Below are 19334 nucleotides of genomic sequence, written 5' to 3' on the forward strand. Positions count from 1 at the left end.
CTAAGGTGCAAATAAAACCGAAAGAGGGGGGGCCCACTCCATACGGCAACCATAGGAGGGGGGCCACTCCCAAGTAGCCCCCCCCCAAGGCGCATCGCAGGCTAGACCCCCCACCCCCTCACCCTAATATGAGGTTATATAAGGAAGGGGGTAAGTTGGGGACAGCTGGTAGACTGTCCCCCGGTGGTCAAACAGCCGTCCCCCAGCCCACCCCCAGCAAAGGGGCCAGGGCCACCCAGCCCAGGGGCCCACCCCCGGAGGCGCCGACACCCCAGGCCCGGCACCACCCGCCCCACACAGAGAGAGAGGAGCCAGAAAGCGTCGCCCCCCCCCGGAGCAAGCCCAGGCCCCCACCCCCAGACGCCGGCCCTAGAAGAGCTCTGGTCAGGCCTCGACGGGACCGAGGAGGCCAACCGGCCGAGGCAACCACTGATTGCCTCAGCGGAGACCCCGACCCGTTAGCCCCCCCGACCCGTACTAATAATGGGCCCCCCCTCCCCCCCCAGAACGCCCCCCCACAGGACAGGGCCGACAAGCCCCCCACCCCACCCCACCCCAGACCCCGCAGCCGAAGCGGGTGACACCCAGAGCGACCGGGGGCCCCGAGAGGGTTGTCCCGTCCCGTCCCAGAGCCAGGGAAGGGCCGATCCCAGCCCCAGGTGCAGATGGGCAGCCCATCCGGCGCCGCTGGGCCCCCCCCACCCGAGCAGGGCCCCCCGCCAACCCCCCCCAGCACAGGCAAAGGGACCACCCCCCCAAGCCAAGCCAGACCACCACCCCACCCCCCCACCACGCACCCCCACACCCAAGCCCAGAGGACCACGCAGCGCCCCAGCCCGCCCCAGCCAGGCACCGGACCCGACCCCCCGACCAACAGAGCCCCCCACCGCCCCCGCCAGGCACCGGAAGCCCCGACCCCCACCCCAAACCACGGCAGAAGGGCAAGGAGCAGCGACGACCAAGCCCCCCACCCCCTAAGTCATGGAGTCAACCACAGGAGACCAGAGAGACTGAATTCTTTCAAAGTTACTTGAGCTTTGGGCTGACATTTTTTCCAAGCTGATATGATCAAACAGCAGATTTCTGTGTTGACTTATGTTTATATTTTTCTTGTTTTTCCAATTTATTAAAATAGTTTTTTTGGCAATACAAAGAGTTATGAAAATGATAGATGCTAATCCTTCTTCTATATCGATGGCACTCATGTCACCAAGCACACAAAGTGACGGTGAGGCAGTGATTGAAACCTTAAGCCAGACTGATAGATCGGCACATACCTGCTGCCAGAGAGCCTGGACAGGAGTGCAGAACCACAGTGCGTGCATGTAGCTGTCGGGTAGATTATTATCACAGTGCTCGCAAATGTCTGAGTTACTGAGACCCATCTTGAACATCCTCTGTCCAGTGTAGTAAATTCTGTGAAGAGTTTTGAGATGGATTAGCTGCAGATTTGGACTTATTGTCAGTTTAAAGGTGTTTAGACAGAGTTCTGACCAGAAGCTTTCATCTGTGCTGATGCTCAAATCTGCATCCCATTTTTTTGTTGGAAGGGCAATATTGTTATCTAAATTACATAAAAGTTTGTATATTTTGGAGAGAGTTCTATTCATTGAAAAATTAATCAGAGTGGTAACTACATCTGGTAGCTTTAAATCGTCGTCTTTAATTTTATACTTTTTAGTAATACTTGATTTAAGTTGCTGATATTCCAAGAAGTTATTTATTCCATGTTTGTCTTGAAGTTCCTGGGGAGTTATGAATCTTCTATCAATAATTACGTGCTCTAGTTGTTTTATGCCCCCTGCTTGCCAAGCTGGGAAGTGAATCATTTTTTTGTTAATAAGGATGTCCGGGTTGTTCCAGATGGGTGTCATTTTGCACGGTTGAATTGATGATTTTGATATTTTGAGAAATTCCCACCAGGCTGTTAAGGTGGCATTTATATTAATGCTTTTGAAACAATCCTGTTTTTTAACTGTTTGGCTAATAAATGGTAGCTGTGAAAGGTTGATCTTTCCACATAACGCCTGTTCCAAGTCTAACCATGAGTTGGTTTCTGGATTATTTTTTAACCATTTTAAGATATATTGTAATCTATTTGCAAGAAAGTATTTGTGGAAATTAGGTAGTTCTAATCCTCCACAGCTTTTTGCAGATTTTAAAGTTTTTAGACTAATTCTTGCAGGTTTGTTGTTCCATAGAAAGCTTGATATGGATGAGTCTAATGTTTTGAACCATTTTAATGGCGGTTGTGTGGGAATCATTGAGAAGAGATAATTAACTTTGGGTAAGATTTTCATTTTAACCGTGGCTACCTTGCCCATAAGGGACAGAGGCAGGTTGGTCCAGCGTGTTAGATCGTCCTGTATGCTTTTCAGTAATGGGGTGTGGTTTAGCTGCACCAGTTCTGATAGTTTGGGGGAAAAGTAGATACCCAGATATTTGATATTTCCTGTTTTAACTGGAATTGTGAGTCTTTGTTCCATATTCCTGTTGAGTGGTAATAAAACAGACTTATTCCAGTTAATGGAATAGTCTGATATGGAGGAGAATTCATTTATGATCATTGCTGTTTCATTTACAGATTGTAAATTCCTTAAAAACAGTAATATGTCATCCGCATAAAGACTAATTTTATGATGGCTGTGTTTGGTTTTTATTCCTATAATGCTCTCATTCTGTCTTATTGCTGCAGCTAAAGGCTCAATGAATATAGCAAAAAGAGAAGGAGAGAGTGGGCAGCCCTGTCTGGTTCCTCTTCCAAGAAAAAACCTGTTTGAAGTCTGTTTATTGGTTCTAACTGATGCATTGGGGTTGTGATATAATATTTTGATCCAATTGATGAATGATTCTCCAAAACCAAACTTATGGAGGGCAGCAATAAGGAACTTCCAATTAACTCTGTCAAAAGCTTTTTCAGCATCCAGCGATAGTACCGTCATTTCCTGGTTTTCAATGGTGGCAAAGTCTATTATATTAACTAGTCTACGGACATTATCATCCGAGTGTCTGCCTTTGATGAATCCAGTCTGGTCGAAGTGAATTATGTGAGGAGTGATTTTTTTCTATTCTCTGTGCTAGTGCTTTGCAGATAATTTTTACATCTGCATTGATTAGAGAAATAGGGCGATAGCTTGAAGGACTAGTGGGATCTTTGTCTGGTTTTAGAAGAAGAATTATGTTGGCTGAGTTCATGTTAGGTGGCATTGATTGGCTCTCATTAATAGATGTGACAGTTTTATAAAATGTTGGTGCCAGTTGTTCCCAGAATTCTTTATAAAACTCAGCAGGAAAGCCGTCAGGCCCTGGTGCTTTACCATTGGGCATAAGTAACAGAGCTTCATGAAGTTCAGACGGCGAGAGCGGAGAATCTAAGTTTGTGATTTGATCCTCATTTAGCCTGGGTAGGTTTACATTGTTAAGAAATGAGTCAATACTTTGCTCTGACGGATTGATCTGCGGTGTGTACAGGTTTTTATAAAAGTTTTCAAATGCGTTATTAATTTTGACCGGGTCATGGGTGACATTTCCTGTTTGGTCCATAATAGAGGTGATTGATGATTTTTCTCTATTAATTTTAAGCTGATTAGCCAGAAATTTGCCAGATTTATTAGAGTTTTCAAATCTTTCAAGTCGTAGCCTTTGTATTTGAAATTGTGTTTGTTTATTGATGATGTCATTTAACTGCAGCTTTAAATTTTTCAGATCTCCCAGAATGCGTTCCTGTGCAGAAGCAGCATAAGCAGTCTCCAGGGTTTTGATTTTATTTTCTAATTCTAATAAATCTGCTTTCTCTTTGCGTTTTTTGTGCGTTGAATAAGAAATGATTTTCCCTCTCATGACTGCCTTTGCTGCTTCCCAAAGAACACACGGTGGGACGTCCGGAGTATTGTTGAAGTCTAAGAAGGTTGCCCACTCTTTTTTAAAGAATTCAAGAAATTCCTGGTCCTTTAACAGAGACGTATTAAACCTCCAGGTTGTACCAGAGGGTGTGGATTTTTCCCTAGAAATGTTTACAGAGACTGGTGCATGATCACTGATAATAATTGGATGGATATTGGAGCTTTGAATATTTTTTAAAAGAGAGTTACTGATTAATAAATAGTCTAAACGGGAGTGTGAGTGGTGAACTGGAGAAAAAAAGGTGAACCCTTTAGTGTTTGGGTGACATGAGCGCCACGCGTCGCAGAGACCCAGATCATTCATGTACTGCTTTAGAATACTTGCAGATCGCCATGTACGCTGATTTGCTGCTGTGCTGAGTCTGTCAAGTTCAGGGTCCAAAACAAGGTTGACGTCTCCTCCTATAATGATTGTGGAGTCAGAGTGAACTGAGAGTGAGGTGAAGAATCTGTGAAAGAAGGAAGAGTCGTCAACATTGGGACCATAAATACTCACTATACAAAAGTCCTTATTCTGAATGGATATATTAATGATTACAAATCTGCCTTCTGGGTCAGTAACTGTATCCTTATGAGTAAAATTAAGATTTTTATTAATTAAAACAGCAACTCCTCGTTGTTTGGAGTTGTAACTGGCAGAGTATATAACTGGAAATTGTAAGCAGCACATAAGGTGATTCAAAGAATTTGATAAATGGGTCTCCTGCAGTAGAGCTATATCTGCTTTTAGACCATCCAGGTGATTTAACACTTTCAGTCTCTTTGGCCCAGAGCCAAGTCCACGCACATTCCAGCTAACGATGTTAAGACTGTTCATAACTGCTCTGACTGAAAAGGTGTAAAGCTAAGTAGTGCTTGTGTACCAGTCCGTGTGCGCGTGCCCGCATTGAGAAGCGCTGTGCGCGTGAACGTTTTCTGGCTATGTGAGCTGCGTGTCGCGTGCGTCCTATGAGAGCCTGTGTGAGGTGATTGCAGTATGTCGGCGTGTGTGTGCAGGATCGCATGTGCACGCCCCTGTGTGCGCTTGTGTGTGCGCGCGCCCGCTCCGTGCATAAATAAATACTTACCGAGGATGAGTTGCTTCCAGGTGATTTACATATAATGAGGGGGGAGGGGGGGGGGGAGTAAAGGAAAGAAAAAAAGAGATAGAAGGGAAAACGAAAACAACAACAAAACAACAATAGAAACATCAGTGGGACTTGTGGCGTTTTTTTTGATTCAATAATTACCACGTGTGCATTCCAGAGTCTGCACCTGTTATTCCAGCTTTAACACAAAACACCAAACATGACAGATATGAATCTATTCTTTATATCTGCTCTGAATCTGGACTTTCTCTCCAGTCCAGTGTCCCTGAGTTCATCCTGGTTCTGACTCATTTTAATCAGATAATTAAAGCAGCATGAAGCAGATTTCTATCAACTTTCTGCATGTTTGAGATGGTCTCATAATGAACCAGATCATAACTTTGGTATCTGAATAATTCTGACTATGATTGGAAATAGTGTGTAGCTTTGGCCTCATCCTCCGGAATGAAGAATTCAAAATAGGAAATCCTATTTTGTTTCAGGAATCTTTTTAAAAAGTGGAGACTACTGCAGGGCTAAGAAGAACTTCAGTGTTTGTGATGGTGGCAAATACTGTTCCACCCATTGACAAATGGTGGTGAACCCCGAAACTCTGCTCCACCCGTGGAGCAAAGCATCAATCATCAGGCGGCACCGGAGCGAGCCCCTATACTTTCCCCGTTAGCCGACATCATTGGCTGAACCAGGGGCTCCAGTGAATCCCAATTAAACGGAGAAGGCTCAGCATTCTCTTTGCTACAGTCAGAACTCAGTGGATTCATAAATACTCTTCGTAAAATGTCGCTCTTTATTAAGTTTCTTTTGCAATTGAATGAGGAAATACAAATAGTTAATGAGGGAGCATGTGCTCCTAAATGCTCCAGTGATCCGTGATCACACCTCAGATGTTTGTTCAGTCAAATCTGTGGCCCTGAGGGCAAATATTCTCTAGAACTACAAGAAACATTTTAATGATATAGGCGTTGTGTTTCCTGAAGCTGTCACTGCACTTTCCTGTTCCAGTAGCTGATCCTTTGAAGCTTCTCAGATGAGTCATCTGGGGAGAAGCAATTTCATTTGTGCTGTGTGTCTTATGGATGCAGCATATTTGACAATAAAGCTGACTTTGACTTTGAAGAAGAAGAACCATCGGTGTTTGCTGTTCAGGTCCAGGTTTCTGCAGTCATGCTGACCTTCTGGTCTTCTGTAGAGAGTTAGCTTGGACTGTGAAGCAGCTACACACCTGTGTGTGCAATAATTGTGAAGGGAAGTGGAAAACAGAGTAAAAGTACTTCGATTATATGCAGACCATTTTCCATTGAATCCAGCCAGAGTTAAGCTGAGAGTAAAGGACAATAAAGAGTTATGTTAGTTGAACAAATTCAAATGTTATGCTCTGGAACCTGAGCAACTAGAATAACATCTTCAGTTTCTGGGACCAAGAAAAGAAAGCAAACATGTTTTGTCAGGATAAAAATGAAAAGGAAATGCTTAGATTTGTTGCTGCCTTTAGGAGTTGTTAGTCATTGCCCTCTTTCTGTGAACCATAAACGGTTTTTGTTTTTAAGAATGAATCAGTGGATTTCCCTAAGGGTTGAGGGCGATTTCTGTTTCCTCCTGAGAGTCACATGACCTCACTTCTTTTGTGTTTTTTATAGATTCTACTTCAACTACAGGAAATGCTTCCAGGCATTTGAATAGAATTCCTCATAACTCCTTTTTTTTTCATGTTGACCTGTTTTCGTCTTTACAGTTTCCGTCTCTCAGATCCATGAGTCATGTTTAACACATGGAATTCAAATTCAAATGAATTTTATTCATATACACTCAAAAAAAATAACTTGTAGATGTACTTAAAAGCCTTGCATCAAGCGGTTGCTCTCAACCACATTGAGTGTTTGTATAACATGCTTATATAGTAGGAGCCTCAGAGTCCCACAAGGATAAATATTATAAAATTCTATTCATGAGCGTTGCTTAATCCCTTACCTTAATCACTGAGTAATGCAAATTATTTAATGTATTTATTTATATTTGCACAAGCATTTTTAATTAAGTGAAAAATCAAGAGTTAAAAATAACAAAATGCACTTTAGCAAAGGTAAAAGCAGCCATAGTTCATTTTTACCTTTCATGTACAAAAACAGCTCAAGGTGCAGAAAACACCAATCCTATTCATGCAATAAAATACACAAAAGCAAACACAAGTAAAAGAGAAATAACTAAAGGAAAAAGCTAAAGAAGAGAGAACCCAGAAGGCGCCGTCTGTCCTGTCCTCCTATTGGCTGGGGTGTCGGCATAGACACAAACACCCCAGCTAAGGGGGAGAAAACACTCGTAAACCGTCTAACTTGGCTAAAAGACAAGAAACAAATACATATATGTTAAAATATCAAAAAATATAAGAGTAAAAATTCTAGATTAAACAAATTAAACAATAAAATGATGTGATAAAACATCATAAAGCAGAAGAATTAAAAAAATAAAAATTCTAGCTTATAAAAGATATGTTATGAAATCTAATTAGCAGCTGAGTTAAACAGGTTTGTATTTAGTTTCTTTTCAGAAACCTGGACAGTGGATGAGGCCCTCACATCCTCAGGTAAGCTGCTCCACAGACGAGGCCCGTAGTTTCTAAACGAGGCCTCGCCGTGGATTTTGGTCCTGACCCTGGGGACCTTCAGCAGGCCTGGACTTGAGGAGCTAAGGCCTCTGGGAGGTTCATAAGTTAAAAGCAAGTCGGAAATGAAAGAAGGACTAAGACCATGGACATTTTTAAAAACTAATAAAAGAAAGGAAGTCTTCTGTTATCCTGAGTCAGCACTTTCCATCCCATTTGAAGGTTTTCCCACCCCAGAGAACTGAGCTTGTATGTTGGAGCCCAGGCTGGCCCAAAGGCCACCAAAGACACCCATAGCCCATAACTCAACCCCCCATGGAGTGGGTTTGGGATGAAATCATCCAAGTGAAAGCAGATTAATGCTCATGTCTCAGGTCACACAAAGAGACGGAGAAGCTGGAAGAAGACGACGCCGTCAATCTGATGGGTCGTAGATGTTGGGGGGGCTTCCACCACAGTTCTCATGGGTGTCTGGATCTTCCAGACCCATTTGGAACATCTTGGGTTCTGTGTCCTCCGTTCTCCTGAAGGAGCTGCAGGTTTCAGTCATGTGGATGTTACTGAGCAAACAGCTCTGCTGGAGATTCTGTACTTGAAACTGGGATAGAAACTTCTTATCACTCAGTAAAGACGTGTCTGAACAGAACTCCTGGAGTTGAGAGGTCCATCCATGGACTTACTGTTTGGGAACCGACCGTCTTTATTTGGCTGGATTGAAACCTTTTTTTTGGTCTTTGGTCTGAAATGTTAGGAAGTGGGAGGAATGGTAGTTCTGACTTCATTGTGGCCACAGAAGCTTCCAGTGCAGACTCCAAGGGGATTTTTCATCAGATCTCTCCAATGTGCAGCTTGAGTGACAGCCATCAGTTATAGCACCAAGAAATATTCCGGATAAAGAAAACAAAACAATAAACTTAGGTGAAGTCATAAAATAGCTGAAATAGGTGTTTCCTGAATCAGTGCTGTCCCTCCTGTTGGTTTGGTCAAACCCGTTCTGCAGCCTTTTTCCTGCTCTGAGTGTGCATGCAGGCGTCTGCAGACTGCTGTATAAAGATGCTGCAGGTGGATGTGAGCAGCATCTTCTCCACAGAGTGGACTTTGGAGCACCAACATGACTTCCATGGTGCTGCTCCTGCTTCAGACGCTGCTGCTGCTCCCGCTGGTGTCGGCCTCTCATCACTTTGGGGGAACCGTGGGCTTCAGCTACAAAGGAACAAATCCTGATGGATCCTTCAAGGTGATGCTTGCAGCAATAGATTCATGTTATGGATTACTACTATTACAGTCTGTTTAATTACCTTTATGTGCTTTGATTCTTTTTAGTGGTTTAACTATTTTTAATTTCATTTGTGCTTTGAATCTTGATAGAAAGAAAAATGGAACGTTTGTCCCAACAATAATATTTCTACGTCTTAATTCACACCGTTCTGGTCAAACAAGTGCTCTGAATGATCTATTAGAAGAGGATTTTATGAAGGAAGTTCATTTTTTAACATTGATATCTAATTTAATTTAATCTTCAATATGGACAGAAAAGGTAGAAATTATTATTAGTATGTTTTTCAAACATTGTTGTTTTTAAGATGCAGAGCAACAAAAGAAAACTTTTTATTCAGAAAAGTCCTAAATAATCAACATACAAATATTTTGTTCTTTATTTGAGTATTTAGCCTTTGAAATGTTTTCTATTAACTTTTGTTAGTTCTATTTTTTCACTTTTGTGTTTTCTTTTATATTTCATTAAACCAGAAACTCAAAAACAGAAGTGAAGTACATCTCTCCTGCTGCAATAAAAGAGTTCCTTCATGTTGCTAACTTTTCTTCTATAGGTTTCCTTTCGTAACAAGGCCACCTATGATGGATGTCAGTTTAGTCACTACTGGTCCTGCTCCAGAGGGAACTGTGGCTCCACCAACGGGGGGCAGAAAACTGTGATTGACAGCAGTAGCAATGCTCCCATCTACAACAGCCAATGGTGTGAAACGGAAACAGTGGAAACAAGAACTGTTGGGAGTGACAAACCATTTGAACTGAGGTAAGCATGTTTTCAATGAATTCTCATCTCCAGCAGATTTGCTGCTTTACTTGAACTTGAAGTTCAATTTGTCTTTTTCCCAGCGATTTGAACTGTTGCTGGATTCCAACACGAAACGGTGTCAATAACTGGAGACTGAATACTCTGGTGGATCTGGGAAGAAGATCTGACACCGGAAAACCAAACAATTCACCAGACACTGGCGTTCTTCCCTTCATGAGGTAAACTTCAGTTGTGTTTTTTCCTTTTCCCTCTTTTTCATTTAAAAACACAATGAACTTGCTGGCAGGTTCATTTCTGTGTGGCTGTGTTAAACTGGGACAAACAGGCTGTCTGTCACATGGTTCATGGCTTCAGATCCCACAATGCATCTGTCTTCTTAGCCAAGACACCAGAATTCCAAATGTCTTCAATGAGTGTTTTGGTAGAAGTGTCTGCTAAATCCTGTGTAAGGTCATTCTCTACTGACCAAATCATAATGCCAGTTAATTGTTAATAAGGTATTTTAGAAAGCAGCACTTTTCAAACAAGTTGATGACAAAGATTCCTTAATTGAAAGTCATTTGATTCATATCTGCTATGTAGTCAGTAACGTATGTGGTCATTTGTAATTACTTTCCTTGATTTAACCCAGTTTTGTTGTGAACTACTAGTCCTTCTTTGTGTCCATTCAAGAGTTCCTGAAAACTGCCCGCGGTCATACAAGCTGATGGCCTTTGATCCTGACGGTGACAGAGTCCGCTGTCGGTATGGAAACTACAGTGACAGAGAGTGTGACGGATGTGATCAACCATCAGGCTTTCACCTTGATGAGGTTGGTTCAAAAACAGTTTTGTACAAGAATATCACAAACACAAGAAGTCGTGCTTTGTCAACATCAGTTGTGTGGACTTTTCCCCTTCAGGATTCCTGCACGTTGCACTATCAGCAGGGCAGTGCTGACCCCAGAGTCTATGGCTTTGAGATGGTGGTAGAAGATTATTCCCGACAGCATATTGATCTGTTTTACTCAGACGGATCAAAGGCCCACAAGCATCCACTGCTGGCCAGAAGGAAGAGGAGTGTGTGGGTGGAGAGTTCTACACCATCCCTTCAAAACCAATCAGAGCCAATTCCCTTATGGCATTCATGGTGGTGGTGGGGACACAGAACCACACTACCACCAACGACAACAACAACACGAAGAACCACACTACCACCAACGACAACACGAAGAACCACACTACCACCAACGACAACAACAACACGGAGAACCACACTACCACCAACGACAACAACAACAACACGGAGAACCACACTACCACCAACGACAACAACTACAACACAGAGAACCACACTACCACCAACGACAACAACAACAACACGGAGAACCACACTCCCACCAACGACAACAACACGGAGAACCACACTACCACCAACGACAACAACAACAACACAGAGAACCACACTACCACCAACGACAACAACAACAACACAGAGAACCACACTACCACCAACGACAACAACACGGAGAACCACACTACCACCACCAACAACAACAACACCGAGAACCACACTACCACCAACGACAACAACAACAACACAGAGAACCACACTACCACCAACGACAACAACAACAACACGGAGAACCACACTACCACCAAAGACAACAACACGAAGAACCAGACTACCACCAAAGACAACAACAACACCAAGAACCAGACTACCATTTAAGACAACAACACAAAGAACCACACTACCACCAAAGACAACAACACGAAGAACCAAACTACCACCAAAGACAACAACACGAAGAACCACACTACCACCACCAACAACAACAACACCGAGAACCACACTACCACCAACGACAACAACAACAACACAGAGAACCACACTACCACCAACGACAACAACAACAACACGGAGAACCACACTACCACCAAAGACAACAACACGAAGAACCAGACTACCACCAAAGACAACAACAACACCAAGAACCAGACTACCATTTAAGACAACAACACAAAGAACCACACTACCACCAAAGACAACAACACGAAGAACCAAACTACCACCAAAGACAACAACACGAAGAACCACACTACCACCAAAGACAACAACAACACCAAGAACCACTCTACCACCAAAGACAACAACAACACCAAGAACCACACTACCACCAAAGACAACAACAACACGAAGAACCAGACTACCACCAAAGACAACAACACCAAAAACCACTCTACCACCAAAGACAACAACAACACCAAGAACCACACTACCACCAAAGACAACAACAACACGAAGAACCACACTACCACCAAAGACAACAACACCAAAAACCACACTACCCCCAAAGACAACTACAACAAGAGCAACAACAACTACACAAACTACAAGCACAAGATCCACCACAAGACAAAGCACAACTACCGCAGGACATCCTCCGTACACCAACACTTCTCCTCTCAGTAAATTGCCCCTCCAGTTTTCTTTACTTGGTAAGGATATTTGTGTTTGTTGTCAGATTTTCTAGATTTTTAATTCAAGTTATTAAAACCACCATCTTTTGATCCAGCAATGCTTTTTACCTTGCCACTGTTTTAACAAACACAGTGAACATACACAATGAAATATAAACTTTTACATGTTGTGCAAAACCACACCAAAAGTTTTCCGTTCCGATCGTATGACATCACAGCCTAAGCCCTGAAGAACAAAGAGACAGTGTTATCTTAATTCTAATATTAACATTTTCCACTGGTTCTTTAAGGATTTAACAGAGTCAGATTACATTTAGTTCAGACGAATACTTTTCCTTTTTTTTATCAGTGAACTCCAAGAAGCATTGTTGATTTTATTATGCGGTACTTAAATTTAGAATGTTCTTGTCTCTCCTTCCTAACTGCAGTGGATCCAGCGGTCCCTTCCTGTAAAGAAGGAGTCTACCTTCCAACGTTTGTGCATCCAACCCCTGCAGATGGAGCACGCATTAAGGCAGAGGTCAACAAAGAGGTGGAGATTAAAGTCAAAGCAGAAGCAACTCATTCAGTGTAAGTCAGGTGGAGCTCAGAGAAGCCTGGTGGCTGCAGGATGCCATCAATCATCCTGTCTTTGGTTTTCATGCAGAATGCAAGACCTCATCATGAGTGGACCTTCAAACATTAGCATGCACAGGAGCACACACAATGAGTTTGTCATCCGGTGGACACCTATGCCAGATGACCTGGGAGAGCATTACCCAATCTGCTTTGCTGTGGAATCAGCAACTGGGTGAGCCTAGAGTTTGTTTCATTTAGCAAAAAGATAGTTAGGAGGAAGAAACAATCATCAACAATCCCTTTTTCTTAATTTTTTTACAGGTCAGCTATTAGCAGCTTTCAGACTGCCTCCTATAATCATGTTCATGCTACAGCCGTCTCACAGTAAGTGACATTTCACTTTTTAAAACCTTAAGAAAATTATAAATTATTATTTATTGGAATTATTTATTGACCTTTTAAAGCAGATTCCCATTATACGCAACAAACACTGCTCTTTTTTCCAAAATAGTTTTTTTTTATATTAAGACACACATGAACACACATTTTTCCCCTGAATGCAAAGGTCTTATAAATATTTTTTTAGGTCTGGTGTCTATCAGACTGAGATGAGGTGTGTTCTTGTGGACGTTGGAAAGGAGCAAAGTGAGTCTACAATCTTCTATTATAAAAAGAAACCTGACAATGGCACAAAGGCAAAGCGCCAAATATTGAACTTATTTACAACTACTCAAATAAATCAGTTATTATTAAAAATGCTAATTTCATGCCAATTTCCTGCTAAACAAAGTGTTCCCCTTAACAAAAAGCAGTAAACTTAGCGAATCATGAACCTGAGCATAATTATGGCAAGTACAAGAGGTACATGTAGTGTGGGAAGTATACTTACTGAATACTTTTTCAGAACAAATTGGAACATTTTAAGTTTACAATAAATAGAGAGGAAATGAAAAGTAAACTTCAAGCATTCTGCCTCACTTTTAGTACAGACTAAGGCCGAATCCGAATTCTTCCCCTACATTTACTCCCTACCCCTACATTCAGCCCTCCAAACGGACAGTTATAGAAAAATTGTGTCTTCTAATTCAAACCCTAACCCTTCTAACCCTAACCGTCTTCAGTAGTCGCAGGTCAGCTACCTTAGTGCGGAGCTGCTAGGTCTTGGAACTACATAACAACATAGTTTTTTATACCTTTAGAAAGGTCATGCTGAAACAAAAAGTCATTACTTGCATTTAGATGTAACTTCAGTGCATCAGCGCACACCCACGTGAAGAAAAGCACTACTCCTCCATGGCACAGTGCGGCGCAGAACACCCTTGCAGCAGAGGGATGCCTTTTTAAGGGTGAGCTTTAAAAAATCCATTTGGAACAACCCTACCCCTCCAAATGCCCCTACAATTGGAAGGGTAAGGAGAAGCCGTAGGGGTAAGGGAGGAAGTCAGATTTGGCCTAAGTATACTACTAACACACCTAAATAGACTACTTTTAGCAGTGGGTCTTCAAAATGAATCCCCTCAGAAATGGCTTATTTAAAAGAAAATAGCAGCCAAAATGCAACTTTCCTCTATTCCAGGGGTGGGCAATTCCAGGCCTCGAGGGCCGGTGTGTCTGCATGATTTCCAGATAGTCTTGCCCTACTCATGGCTGATTACCTGGTTCAGGTGTGTCCAGCCAATCAGAACATGCCAGAGCAGGGTATGCTGGAAAACATGCAGGACTGCGGCCCTCAGTGCCCACCTCTGCTCTATTCTATACATGTATGTCATTTTGTAGATCTGTGGAGATGAAGGTGTTTTTTAATGAATGGTTTCTCCCTCCAGTCAAAGCCAACGTGGTCTGTGGTGAGTCCTCCATGAGGGTGGAGATCCCCAAAGATTCCCTCATTGGACTTTCTGAAGACCATCTGGAGCTGAGTGACCCCACCAACACTGTCTGCAGCCTGACCACTCACTCCAACAGCTCTCACGTCATCGCCGACTTCCCCCTCAACGCCTGTGGCACTCAGATCGAGGAGGATGACGACAACCTCTTCTTCAAGAATGAGATCACCACAGTGGACGACCCCAGTCAGCTGATCACCAGGAAGCACCTCATGGAGATCAGCTTCTACTGCCAGTACGCCAAGAAAAGCAACATGACTGTGGGTTTCACAGCTCACAGGAAGAACATCACCGTGTGGGAGAGAGGCTTCGGCACCTTCACCTACCAGTTTGAGTTCTACCCAGACAGCCAGTACCAAGCCATGATTGACCCGAATTCCTACCCTCTGGAGTATGAGCTAGGAAGCAAGATCTACATGGAGATTGAAGCCTCCTCTTCACCCAACAACACTGAGATGTTTGTGGAGTCCTGCAGAGCCTCACCCTATGACAACCCCAACTACCACTCCACCTACACCATCATTGACAATGGGTAGGCATGAGAACATAGCACAGAGAAAATCCATCTATTTTCCAACCACAGGTCATATTCTGTTATCCGTGGGTCACCTCTAGGGTCATCCAGAGTCAAGAAGAGGAGTTTTTTTTAGATTGTACTTTGTGTGGTATCTTGCCATTCCCAGACAAAAAGACTAACATCTCTGTATCATCCTGAAGGTGCACAGTGGATCCAACTGTTCAGATTTACGCCCCCTCCAACCACAAACAGTTCCGGTTCAGCGTGGATGCCTTCAAGTTCATTGGTTTGCATGATCAGGTTCGTGTTCTTATGTCTCGGTGTAGCCGCCACCGTTCTCCTTTTTCTGTGACAAAGTTCTATAAAACTGCTGCTCTGACTTTAGAAAGTTTAACCCTGGGATAGGAGCTTGAATCAATGTGGTTCTGTGGCAGACGTTTGAGGAGGCTTTGACCACATTTGTGTTCCTTGTCCACTGGTCCACTAGAGGGCGCAGCAGGACAGGAAGAGTGACACAGTGTGATGTTGTGTTCAGGTGTACATCAGCTGCTCAGTGATGGTGTGTGAAGCAGGGAACCCCAACACCAGGTGCTCTCAGGGATGCATGAACTCCTCCAGTTCCAACGATCATCATCACATCCACAAGAGAGAGGCCGGCGTCCAGAGCGGAGCACACTTCATTTCCCAGGGTCCTTTGCGACTGCACTCAGACAACAGTGTTTCAGGTAAGTACGGCAGTCCAGAAGAGGTTTCTGAGTCCGTCTGTGAGCCAGACGGAGTCAGCTCAGCCTGTCTTGTTTCCAGGGATGAACCTGAACCTGGTCTTCATCGCCGGATGTCTTCTGGCTGCTGTGGGAATGATCTGTGGCACGGTCGTCTTCAGGACCAAAATGGCCCAAGTCCAACCTCGACCTCCGTTCCCCCTTTGAAAGCTGTAAGGGATTTGTTTTCATGACTTTATCTCAGGGTTACAGTGTCTGGGTTTGAGCTTGTGTGCATTTAAACAGATGTTTTTAACTTTTGAAATCATCTTTGCTGCTTGAAGCTGAAAGGGGATTTTTTTCTAAAAGGATAAAATTCTGTGTTTTCTATACATTGATGTAAAGTGTGATGGTCCTGCACCGCAACTGTCAGCTGATTGTCACCTCCTGCAGCTTTGATGCTGTTACCAATGTTGTACTTGTTAAAGATTCAAACCAATCAGCTCTCTGGGATTTTAAAATGTCTTTTTGCTGAAAAATTTGCTTTGTGTTTTGTTGTGTTGTTGATTCTTACTGACTATTTAAACATCTTCATTTTTCACTTGTCATATTTCTCTTCCACTTTTTCACAAACAGTCCTGTACAGTTGAAGAAAATGGTGTTTTTGGTCTTTTATCTTCTAGTGGCATTTTTCTGATCGTGGAGGACATCTAAAATGAAAAATATAGCTTAAAACTGCATTTCTGACCATTTCTTTTCTTCAAATTGTTGTGAATTAGGAGATGACAAAGAATGTTGTTTGAAAAAGATCGTATTTGTGACGTAGAAAAACAAATCAGAGTCTCTCTGCTCTGCTTCATTCTGATGTATCAACTGTCAGACAAATAGATCCACGAAGGTCTTTGTTTTCCTGGAATCTGGATCTAAACTGTACGACTGGATAACTGCAAAACTGCTCGCCATGTTTGTTGCACTGTAATGTTAGCTCGGGGTGGTGAGGGGCTGTAAGCTAGCTGGATAGCGAGTAAACAAAGGGATGATGAGAAGTCAGGGTGTGACGTGTGAGTTATTTGTTATGGCACAATACACACCAGGGGCCTGTTTCAGAAAGGAGGTTAAGTGTAAACTCTGAGTGCGTTAACCCTGAAATCAGGGAAACCCTGGGTATTCCGTTTCAGAATGGGAGGTTTGTTAAACCAGAGAAAGCAGAGTCAGTCAAACCCGTTTCTGAAAGAGAGGTAACTTATACTCGGAGTCAGTGTCCATGGTTACTTATGCTGTGAACCTAACCTGGTCGGGAGCAGGTTTTATTCTCTAAACTCAAGGTTTCTGCCGGTCCCCTCCCCTTTTTAAAGACGAAGCGGTATTTTTTGCTTTAACCTTTATTGCCCAAATTTCCGTCACACAGACAGAGACGGTCTAAGTGACAAGAATGGCTTGTCCTTTTTTGGAGGACCCAATAGACGAGGAGGCTGCATTAATTCGTAGAGAATTACATTTACGTCGTGCGAGGATTTTGAGACCTAGACTCGATTTTTGGTCATTTCCCCATACGTTTTTGTTTGAGCGTTACCGTTTTTCGTTGCAGTCAATTACATATATACAATGAAACATTATATATGTATTGCTATGTAGATGTTTCATATGTCAAATATTGTCAACATAGCCTACATCCATGACATGCTCACATTTGACCTGATTGAATTATGTTTTATACTTCATTTTTAGCTGCTGCCATGTTCTTTTAGTTCCTGCAGGATTGCATCTACATGAAAATGAAATCAGGGACATTGAATTAGATTAATGTAACAATTACTATTTGGAAACACAATTTGCTAGTACTGCTTACTTTCTTAATCCCATATAAACCTATACCACTTCATCAATACAAGGGTAGACATAAGCTCACTTTTAAAAACGCAATTGCATGTATTAATATTAAACTGACCAACGTTTGCAAGAGGGGGAGGTTAACAAAAAAGTCCTCTAAACATTACCGACGTTAAATGCATTTTTCCCCCAGATTGGTTCTGAACACTATGCAGCATTTCATGCATTTACACCAGGAATAACACTTCAAAAGTACACCTAAATATCCCCATTTGTATTTCAGTCCTTACGCTATTTAAAAATGTTATTACAGCCAATATTTTATAACAATGATTTAAATGCAAACTTGCGCATTAACTGGAGCAGCTATGTTTTCCACGCTAACTGTCTCTGTTTTGCAGATGCAGTGTTGCTTGTCTTCCGGAATATGTGCTCATATTCACTGTAACTCTGCAGCAGCACGTCAAGTTCAGCTGGCGAAAAATATACAGACCCCTTTTTTTCCAAGGTTGCCATGGTGACTCGTAATATCTGCGCTCCATTGATAATGGCTTCTTGTGGTCGCGGTGCGCACGCTTAACTCTGAATCAGTCCACTCAGAATTGATTGACCTAACTCCGATCAGCTGCTCTGAAACAGAAAACTCAGTTGTTAATCTCTCGATTGACCAACTCAGAGTTCAAGTTTAACCTCAGAGTTGGTTGAACCTCCTTTCTGAAACAGGCCCCTGGAAATGGTGTGGTGTAAAAATAAAAGCCTGTTCAAACAAAGTCGACCGTCCTGACTCCTCAATACTACATGGGGTCAGAAAAAAAGACTTCTGAAAGAAGAGGAAATGGCGCTGTTTCAACCCCCACCGAATCTGAGTTTACAAGGAAACTTGGTGGAGAACTGGAGAAACTGGAGTCAGTGTTTTGTAATCTTCTGTACAAAAGTCCGAGAAGGTGCAATGTACAACTTTTCTTCACGTCGCAGGAGATGAAGTGGTAAAAGTATATAATACTTTTGAATTGAGGGAGACGACGAGAAAGACAATATTGAAGAGCTGAAAAAGAAGTTTAAGGATTGTTGTGAACCTAGAAAAACTTAACTTACGTACGGCACATGTTCTTCACAAGAGCGCAGAAACAGGAAGAAACTATTGATGCATATGTCACAGATTTAAGAAACAAAGCCAAGGACTGTGATTTCAAAGATTTACACGATTCCGTGGAATGTGACGGAATTGTGTGTACCATGACAGATGACCAAGTGAGTGGCAGATTACTCAGAGAAGCAGATCTGACACAAGACAACGCCATAAATATTGGCCGTGCCAGTGACATAACGACCAGCCAGGTGATAGCTCTCACTGACAAAGCAGTAGTGAGTAGATTAAAAAGAAAATATTGGAACATTCAAACCAGTGAAAGCAGAGCTGAAAGAAATAAACTGCAACAGATGTGGACTCAAACATGCAGTTAAAAAATGTCCAGCATATGGACAATCATGCAATTTGTGCAAGAAAAAGAATAATTTTGGTAAAATGTGCAGATCCCAAGTCAAACTGAAAATGACACATTTCTGCGAGCAGTAAAAACTGAGAAAAAAGTCATCGCCGTGATGAATTCTGGAGATACAGACACTGAGATTTGGACAGAAAACTTCAAGATCAACAAAAACAGCTGACGTCACCTGTTTTGTTGATCAGGAGCAGGTTGTAATGTCATGTCATGTCAGTCAAAATTTCACTGCACTGGAAGCTGCAGAATTATTG

General features: G+C 42.6%; 1 protein-coding gene across 1 annotated transcript in view; it reads left to right on the forward strand.

Moving 5' to 3' along the window:
• LOC101157114 (uncharacterized protein YMR317W-like) overlaps positions 1–16387 on the forward strand; it is a 178039-nt gene extending 161652 nt beyond the window's left edge. The window contains exons 2-14 of the mRNA XM_023950970.1: positions 8669–8826; positions 9419–9624; positions 9708–9845; positions 10300–10438; positions 10529–12107; positions 12518–12659; positions 12736–12879; positions 12969–13031; positions 13234–13292; positions 14471–15062; positions 15248–15347; positions 15583–15772; positions 15852–16387. Of these exons, the coding sequence (XP_023806738.1) occupies positions 8701–8826; positions 9419–9624; positions 9708–9845; positions 10300–10438; positions 10529–12107; positions 12518–12659; positions 12736–12879; positions 12969–13031; positions 13234–13292; positions 14471–15062; positions 15248–15347; positions 15583–15772; positions 15852–15976 (3603 nt within the window). The 5' untranslated portion in view covers positions 8669–8700 and the 3' untranslated portion in view covers positions 15977–16387. The remainder of the gene's footprint in view (positions 1–8668; positions 8827–9418; positions 9625–9707; positions 9846–10299; positions 10439–10528; positions 12108–12517; positions 12660–12735; positions 12880–12968; positions 13032–13233; positions 13293–14470; positions 15063–15247; positions 15348–15582; positions 15773–15851) is intronic.
• The last annotated feature ends 2947 nt before the right edge of the window (positions 16388–19334 follow it).

This window comes from Oryzias latipes, chromosome 3, assembly GCF_002234675.1.
Source record: "Oryzias latipes chromosome 3, ASM223467v1".
Classification (NCBI taxonomy): Eukaryota; Metazoa; Chordata; class Actinopteri; order Beloniformes; family Adrianichthyidae; genus Oryzias; species Oryzias latipes.